The sequence below is a fragment of the Echinops telfairi genome, unplaced genomic scaffold (assembly GCF_000313985.2).
Source record: "Echinops telfairi isolate 266 unplaced genomic scaffold, ASM31398v2 ScPeMD7_7457;HRSCAF=8495, whole genome shotgun sequence".
Taxonomy (NCBI): Eukaryota; Metazoa; Chordata; class Mammalia; order Afrosoricida; family Tenrecidae; genus Echinops; species Echinops telfairi.
In genome coordinates, this window is record NW_022111357.1 from 13,772,006 (window position 1) to 13,781,687 (window position 9,682).

The following is a 9,682-nucleotide window of genomic DNA, read 5'->3' on the forward strand; positions in this document are numbered from 1 at the left end:
TTACCGCCTTAGCGAGATAGGAGAGGTAATTGGCATGAATTGTTTTCCAAGGTGGAGTAGTGATTCAATGGTATTATTGTGAGCTCAAGTGTGTGTATAGTAATTTTTAAAATCATTTTATTGAGGGCCTCTTACAGCTCTTATCACAATCCCTACATCCATCCATTGTGTCAAGCACATTTGTATATATGTTGCCATCATCATTCTCAAAACATTTCTTTCTACTTGAGCCCTTGGTATCAGCTCAATTTCCCTCTTTCCCCTCCCTCTCTACTTCCCTCCCTCCCTCATGAACCCTTGATAATTTATAATTTTTTTTTTCATGCCTTACACCAACCACTGTCTCCCTTCACCCATTTTTCTGTTGTCCATCCCCCTGGGAGGGGGTTCTATGTCAGTCATTGTGACTGGTTCTCTCTTTCTCCCTCTATCTTCCCCTTCCCCTCCCCTACACTCATTATTGGTCCCGAGGGATTTATCTGTGTATGTATAGTTTTAATGTAGATATTTCATATTCTCAGTTTCTTTCATTTTTAAAAAAACGTATAAGTAAGGAGATTAGTCTTTCAAAAGACGTCCTGTGTTATAGCCACTGAGGGAAGAGTTCACTGGTGAGCAAATTGGTCAGTTGAATCCCACTTTTCTTGCTTCTTGGCTTTCCTGAAATTCTATGTACTATATAATTTTCCTCAACAGGTATAATTTATTTGGTTAAATGACATTTTTTTCCCCAAGTGATTTTGCCACCTCAAATAGAAATAACTTATTTTGAAGCAGAATATTTTCACCTGCTAAAGAAATCAGGAGAGCGCATTTTGGAATTTGGCTGCATGGTTTGAATGTGCCTTTTAAACCAAAAATTATTGTAACCTCTAGCTGATTGTGCAGTTGTCCAGATAACCCAACAAAGACTAGACTTGATCTCGGAATAGTGCCAGGTGACCTTGGAATGCACAGAGACTGCCTCCTAACATTGTCCACATCCCCCTGTAGGATGGAGTTGGGACTGTGCTGGGTTATTTCTGAGACTGCCAGTCTTTGGTTGCAGGCTGCCTTAATTTGTACCATTAGTGTTTTTCTGAGTCCTGCTTATAGCAGGACAGTTGTGTGTGTGTGAGAGAGAGAGAGATTTTTTTTTTCTAAGTGGTGAATTGGGTGAAGATTCACAAAGCAGATCAGCTTTCCAGTCATTGTATCACTTTTCCCACTTCTCAGTCCTGTCACGTCTCCTTTCCTAATCCTTACCAACTTTGTCTCTGGGGGGATGCTGCTCTTTAGGTCTCAAACCCCTTTTGGCATCGAACGACCCTTTTGACGGGTGGCCTGATTCATCACAGTAGCAAGGAAGATAATTTTATGGTGGTGGTGGGGGGTCACCACACCATGAGGAACTGTCTTAAAGGGTCACGGCGTTAGGAAGGTTGAGAACCACTGCTCTGAGCTGTAGAGTCTAAGGTGTGCAGCACTTCCCTAGTGGTATATTGCTCCCCTGATGACTTGTGAAGGGTTTGGCCAAAAATCGAGCTGCTCGGGCATTTCTACTGCTGACTTTGGTGGTCCAACAGCCCACTGCTTGACCCGTTGTGCCATCACGGCCCTTATTTGTCATTATGCCACCCTTAAAATGAGCATTTCCTCTTAAATCTCCTGGTATTGTTTAACAGATAAAGTTAGGATGCACTGTTGGAGAGCAAATGTTTTGAGAATGATGAGGGCAATGAATGTGCAAATGTGCCTTACATAATTGATGTATGTATGGACTGTGATAAGAGTCGTATGAGCCCCTAATAAAACGATTAAAAAAAAGGATGAAGAAAATGTTCTAAAACTGAGTGTGGTGATGAATTTACAACTCTACTTAATATATTTAAACCATTGACTTGCACGTTATGTGAATTACATGTCAATAAAACTGCTAGAAACAAACAAAAAAAAGTTAGGATGCAGTGAAGTGAAGGGACTTATTGAAGACCACCTAATACAAATTGTGCTTTGATTTCTAACCCCAAGCTGTCTCCTTTGAACCATATCTTAGAGACAAAGAGCCTGTTGGCATGTTCTATGTTCTGGGGGTTGTCTCACCTTCATTTCATAGCTTTTTGTGAAAACATCATAATGTGCATGGAAGCCATACAAAAATGGGGTTTCTTTCATCCTTAAAATCTTGGCGTGAGGCTGCCGTTAGTGGCAATGCTCCTGAGCATTGGGGCCTAGCACTGCGTGAGAACAGACCTGCTTCTGATGCTGGATCGCCTGTTACAGGGAGAAGGTGCAAGGAGCAACAGAAAAGGCTGTGTGTCTGCGTGCGGACTCTCTCCTTTAGGATCTTGAGGGAAAAGCCATGGATTATTCTAAGCACTTCCTGTGTACTAATTTTAATACATGTGTAAGGCATGCCTTTATTGTCTCATAGAGAGAGGACAGTGAGGCACAGAGAAATTAAGTCACATACCCAAATTCACACAGCCAAGTATGTGATGGAGCTGTGCTATGAACTGTCTGACCACACACTGCCATCAGCTGTTCGGACGCCAGGCTTGGCAGTGCATTTACATTTTGTGGGAGTGCTGGTCTTCCACATTTGCTAGCTGCAGATTTAGACATTCCTTGTCCATACTTGGAAAACACAACAACTATATTTCTCTGCTAATAGCAGTTACTGTTGATAACAATGGCAGTAATAATAGTATAGTAATCACCTTCCATCAAATACCTGCTGCCTGTCAGTCGTTAAAATGGTGGATGTTTTACAGTGCTTCACTCTGCCTGTTCCCATTTCCTTCCGCCTTAAAATCCCTGCAGGGTGCGTAAGGTCAGGCGGTACAGGGAGTCAAACCAGCTTGTTTGTGTAGCTCCGTAAGGATGGCTTCAGTGTTTCTCATTAGGAACCCTGATAATGCTTGAAGTGTGGATGTATTTCTCATCGCAGGCAAGAGCCTTGAACGACTTAAGAACTCTGCCCGAGTCTGTTGTGGTTGATGTGTCTCAGACCCATCATCTCAGACCTATGCCATTGAGTTGGTTCTGGCTGATCTGGGCTCTATCCTGTCAGATGGAGTGGAACTCCTCCTTCAAGTTTCGGAGACTATATGGGCCCAGACACGTCTCATCTTTTTCCCGAGGGACAGCTGGTGGGTTGAACTGTCAAACTAGTAACTCAAGGCCTAAGTTCTTATACCACTAGGCCACCTCATTTGTCTATACCAACCTTAAAACAGGCGTTTCCCCCCTAAATTGTGTAATAATGTTTTCCAGTGAGGGAGCCATCATGAGCATGGTGACCGAGCTCATGTTGCCCAGCAGATGGCATTTGTAAGAGATTTTTCTGGACCCCTTGGAGCCCATCCCTTGCCAATTACCCAATTTTGATTTGAATAGCCTGCATTTCCCATTAATATTGGACCATTTACACAAAGAGAATGTGCCATAATTGCTGTAATGTATAATCAAATTAGTAGATGCATAGTTTACTTATGATAAATTGCTTATTGCAGAATCTTCTCATAATCACCAAGATATTCACTGTTCTCACACAGGACACATGGGTTCTCTTGTTGAACCTATGGAAGGTTTTCAGTTATATGTAATACTCCCTGTCTTCAAATACGGTAACATGGTAATAACCACTGACAGTATTTAGACTGCTTTCCTTTATAATACTTATAATACTATGTATTTATGTAGATTTGCAGCTATGGTACACATATAATGATCCGTGGGTGATGTTAAAATGCGTATAAAGTGAGGATATGTTAGAAGGAATGGCATTTGAGTGCTGTTAGTTATTAAGTCAAAGTATCCTCAAGATTTATGTTCTGAACATGCCTTTTTATTTTGCCAGTACCGTGTCATCGTGTCTGACTAGGAATAGGTGCTCAAAAGTCTCAGTTCACAGAAGGGCAGTGGCTAGCATGACCAAGGTTTGAGGTGCTAAATGTTCTAAAAGAATTTGGTGTAAGGAAAATTCTAGAGACTCATTCAGTAGATAGTAGATATTTAGTGAGATGAATTAATTTATTTACAGGGTGGTGTTTTTTACAGCTTAGAAAATAAGTAAAATCGTGATACGTTTTAAAATAGTTTTCTGCCTCATGGCTGCTGCTCTTTGGTACACTGCCCTGTTGGTAGGAATATTACAGGATACTGTCTTTTAAATAAAATAATGTTTTGAAGACAACTTGGAAAAAAAAATATCAAAAGATAACGGTTACTAAAGAGAAGTGACTGGCTTCCTACCTGCAGTAATGAAGTGTTTTTGATATGTTTGGTATGATTCCAGTGATGTATTTTTTATTAACATATAAATCATGTCAAACAACTTAGTGGTTTAGCATATTTTTAAATTGTGCAATTGTCAACACAGTCAATCTTAGACTATTTTATTTTTTCTTGTACACAATACTATTAGCGCCTTATTTTCTTTCAACCTCCCTGCTATAGCCCTAAGAAACCCTGATCCATTTTCTGTTTCTATAAATATACCTATCCTGGATTTCATATACAGATAAACATAGCCCCCCCACCCCCCAACAAATAACCAACAACAATAACAAGTGAAAAGAAAGCAGCAAATAACACAAATTAGGACAAATTTGAAATGGGTCATAAGGTAAGGTGACCAGATTTTAACATTGGTAAAGCGGGACACCATTGATAAAACTCATATCCTGGCGAAATAGCCACATGGCAGCCGAAAACCGTATACCCTAGCTTGTGCATTCTTTCCAAAAATTGGTACTTTTAAAATGCTGCGGGACGCGGGAAAAATCATTAAAAATCGGTACTGTCCCACCAAAAGCGTCCCGGGACGTCTGGTTACCTTATCATAAGGGAGAACAAATAATTAGTTGTTTCATTTTAACCTAACCACCTCTGGGTTAACCCACTTTCCAATATTCTCTGTCTGATAAGAACACGAGTCACATCCCCAGTCAATTCACTGGAGATTTAATCCATGTGGAGATCCTGCAAATGGATTTTGGGCTTTTGCCATCATCTATAACAGCGGTTCTCAACCTGTGGGTTGCGACCCCTTTGGGGGGGTATCGAACCAACCCCTTTCACAGGCATTGGCCGGTTCATAACAGCAGCAAAATTACAGTTATGAAGTAGCAACGAAAATAATTTTATGGTCAGGAGCGTCACCACAACATGGGGAACTGTATGAAAAGGTCGAGCATTAGGAAAGTTGAGAACCACTATAACCTTCTGTGAACCAGGTGCTCAGAATTTAGGCTCAAATGCAGTTCCTTCCTCCAAGCTTAGATTTTATTGTTTACAAACCGTGGATCGCATAGGGTGGTGTGCTTAGTTGAGACCTCATTACATAGATGAGTGCTTGTGTTCAAACAAGCCCAGACACTATTCTTTCTGACAGCCAAACACCATCTGATGTCTTCACCACACACACTTTGCTTTAGTGCCCAAATCTTTTCGTTATCTCTCCATGAGAGCTCAAAATCCATCGATCTATGATTTATATATGTCCCTGGTTCATTATTAGTTTATTTTATTGGAGAACATTATAAATTATCTCCATGGAGCATATGGTAAATCTGTTCATAGTAACATTGCTTTAGCCACTTATGAAGAATTTAAGATACTGGTGAAAAGGCAAGGGGAAGGTGTAGGGAGAGTAGATCACAATGATCTACATATAACCCCTTCCCTGGGGACAGACAACAGAAAAGTGGGTGAAGGGGGATATCGGTCAGTGTAAGACATCAATAAATAACAATGATTTATAAATTATCAAAGATTCGGGAGGGAGGGTGGTGGAGGGAGCAGGGGAAAATGAGCTGATACCAAGGGCTCAAGTAGAAAGAAAAGGTTTTGAAAATGATGATGGGTACAAATGTGCTTGACACGATGGATGGATGGATGTATTATGATAAGAGCTGTATGAGCCCCCAGGAAAATGATTTAAACAAAAAGGGGAAAGTATGCACGTATAGGATATCTTTTTAGATGACAATACTTGGATTGTTCCCTTGTATAGATTAAAAACTAAAATGACTGAACATTGTAGGGCAACACTCAGGAGCTCTTCCTTCACGAAGGGAGAGCTAGGTCTGCTGGATTAAGTAAGACATGTTGCAAAAAAGCAGAGAGGGGGACTGAAAGGCAGCAAATATGTTGTAGTCCTCAACTGCCATTTATTAGACACCCCTAAAGCAAGAAGCTTGAGCCTAAGTCTTGACTTACAAACCCATCACCCTGGGATAGTAGTCATCTGCTTCTCAGAGGGCCTTTCAGTCATAAGTCCAAAGGGGCATTTCAGTTCCTGTGATCTGTTTTTAGTTCCTGTGAAGGTGTTTTTAAGGAACAGTCCAGTTCATGTAGTGGCCTTTCCAATTTGAATCCTTCTGGTGTGGCCTATGAAAGATGTTGTGTACCTTGAAAGGCCAGGGTTTAAATTTCCAGTTGTCTATAGCATGCAATCTGGGCCACAGAGAACTGGATAGAAATGTGGGAAAAGCGCCCAAGGAAGGACCATACTTGTGAAGCCAGTGGCAGGCAGCCTCACCGGATGTACCCATCAACAGAAGTCATCACGGCCTCCTTAGAGCAACAGTTCTCCACCTGCCTGGTGCTGCGACCCTTTCAGACAGTTCCTCCTGTGGTGGGAACCCCCCACCATAAAGTAATTTTCGTTGGTACTTCATCACTGTAATTTTGCTACTTATGATTGTCATGTAAATATCTGATATGCAGGATGTATTTTCATTGTTACAAATTGAACATAAAGCATAGTGATGAATCACAAAAACAATATATAATTATATATTGTGAAATGATTATTTATAATGACAAATAAATGAAATGTTGTCTTGAAGCACGGTGCAGCATGGGTAACAGTCTTCATGCCGGCTACTCCTATGTGGGCGTGTCTGCATGTGGGCGGACCCGCCTGGGACAATAGAGGAGTGATGTCTCAGTCCCTAAGGCCATCCGATATGTGTTTTCCGATGGTCTCAGGTGACCCCTGTGATAGGGTTGTTCGCCCCCCCCCCAAAAAAAAAAGGGTCGCAACCCACAGGTTGAGAACCAACCGCTGCCTTAGATAGACATGTCTTTTTTGCCCCGCCCCACCCCGCCCCATCCCTGACTTGAATTTCTATTAAAGTTCACTAAGCACCTTGTAGGAGTGTCTGTTGATTTGGGGGTGGGTGGGGGTGACCGTAGATTAATGTTACACGGCAGGAGCTGATTGGTAAGACTTGATATTTAGTACATCCCTACAAGGTATATGTTTTTCTTAGCATCATAATGGAGTTTTTCATTAACTTTTGAAGAGAAATCTGCCCATTGCTCTTTTTGACATTAAAATTGGAAAAGAAAAGGTTTGATTTAGTAATTTTAGAAAGATAAATGGCCAGCAGGTGACATTGGCTAGTATATTCACAATACCTACCAGTGCATAAATTCTTTTGTTTATTTTAAACCATCCTGCTTGTGTATTTGGGACATATAGAGAAGCCAAATCACAGGATAAAGTCTCTCTATCACCTAGGGTAACAGTTCAATACTGAAGTTGAGTTGGTGGAATGATATTATCTCCTAATGTCTGAAACCATCAGGTCTCTTTGTGAGCACACCTGTGTTTCAAGAGCCATAGTGTCAGTTTTACACCATTCATTCAGTGATGTCAGCTGAGCTGTTGAACATTCCTGTAGAAAGAGCAGGTGGGTTGAAGGTGCTGTCCAGGGAGGTCTATTCAGTAAGTGCTGCCAGTCTCATCTCAGCAAATAATGCAGTCTTCATTATGGCCCCTTGGAAGAAGACACCCTGTATAGTGAACTCAAGTCAGGTTACCAGCACCCCTTTCTTCGTAGCAGCACCATTCACACTAAAATGTCCTCGACACCAACACAGGGATTATGGGCTGTAGTCACTCTTGTATCCTCAGTTCCTTGCACAGTGCCTAGGATGTATACTTTGTTTCCTAAACATTCATTGAATGAATGAGTGAATGACTTTGTATTAGGATAGAGTCTTGGGGATTGTGTCCTGTGTGAACTTCTTGGAAACTTCTTCGTCTGAGTGCATGCCTAAATCTTGCTAGCGGCAATCGTGCTTTTGCTGTTTGTTCCCTGTATCTAAAGGTGTCCCAGGAGATAGGACTGCCTCCATATCAGGTAGCCACCAGCGTGATTCATCACCTGCAGTTTCAACTTCTCATCAAAAGATCATTTTAGACCAAGCTGCTAGTTGAAGGAGGCATCCAATGCCGTTTCCCTGGGAAGATGTAGACTAGAGGGTGAAATGAACACTTTTCTTTTTTTTTTCTTTTAGAATTGAACATTTTTCATATTGCTTTTGACCTGTTGGCAACCGTTAGCACTTAAGCATGTTTGTTTGTGGTTCAGGGAGCAGGTTGACATTTGAGAACTAGGCGGGTGCAAGGAAAGGGAGGTAAACAGAAGTAGGAAGCTGCGCAGTGCCCACAGAGTTGGAGCACAGAATGAGAACATTTTCACGTGGAGTGTTTTGCTTAAGGGTTTATTCACATGTGTGCTGAGAGGCTTTGCGTGTCCATGCCCGTTCCCCTAACGACCTGTGTCTTTCTTACCCCAGCTATTCCAAAGGCCAAGCGCACTTGCTGTCCAGCAGTTGACAGCGGCTCAGCAGCAGCAGTATGCACTAGCCGCTGCTCACCAACCACATATCGGTAAGTCCTCGTCACAGGGGTGCTAACATTCTAGGTCAGCAGTTGAGACCAGTTGTAAACATCCAGACAGACTTCCCTTGCCGTGGCACCTCTAGCCACACTCACTTACTCTCTTCCTTGCTCGGTCCAGTCCCTAGGACTCCCTTCAATATCAAGCTCTTGCCCCACTCCAACTGTTTCAGAATTAAAAGTGCTTCTTTTAGTAATGGTGGGCATCAGTTCTCTCTTTTTCCTGTAAAACAGATTAAAACTTGTTTTGTACTTTTGGGGGATTGTATTGACTATAAACATAGCAACTTATAAGGAGCAAATAGTGCCACCTATAAATCCATTTCTAAGTTGTATGCATTACCCATTTTTAAAAGTGTCCTATAATGAATGGCTTTTACGCTAATTTTGTCTTTTCTCTGTGGCAGTTATTTAAAAGGTTTTTATTTAAATTTGTGTCTCATTACCCAGACCTCTTTTTTTTGGTAGGGCTGGGGGTAAGGGGGGATTATGCCTTTTAAATGTCATTTCAAAATGAAGTATGATAGCTGTAAACAAGTAGTAGGAAAAAATGTGTTTAAAAAGGTGCCCAAATACATAAAGGAACACAGCTTTAGCCATCGAGGATTTCAGTAAGCTTGAAGAGAAAATGCTTGTTTCCAACCACAATAAACTTAAGGCCAAGTGTAAAAGCTACGAGCTGGTTCTGGTATTTTATAGTTCTGTGTAACGTACCCAGGGACCTAGTGGCAGAGGAGTTAAGAGTTGGTCAAGGGCAGCAGTTTGAATGACAAGTCACTGCACGGAAGAAAGATAAAGAAGTTCTATTCCCCTAGAGCAGCACTTCTCAACCCGTGGGTCACAATCCCTTTGGGGGTCGAACGACGCCTGATTCATAACAGTAGCAAAATGATAGTTATGAAGCAGCAACGAAAATAAGTTTATGGTTGGGGCGTCACCACACATGAGGAACAGTATGATAGGGTTGCAGCATGAGAGAGGTTGAGAACCACTGCCATAAAG

At 41.6% G+C, this 9,682-nt stretch overlaps 1 protein-coding gene across 9 annotated transcripts in view; it reads left to right on the forward strand.

Moving 5' to 3' along the window:
* Window positions 1–9,682, forward strand: part of PUM1 (pumilio RNA binding family member 1) — a 142,222-nt gene that overhangs the window by 87,503 nt on the left and 45,037 nt on the right. For all 9 annotated transcript variants that reach the window (XM_045298777.1, XM_045298776.1, XM_045298779.1 and 6 more), the window contains one exon: window positions 8,578–8,671. In XM_045298777.1, the coding sequence (XP_045154712.1) occupies window positions 8,578–8,671 (94 nt within the window). The remainder of the gene's footprint in view (window positions 1–8,577; window positions 8,672–9,682) is intronic.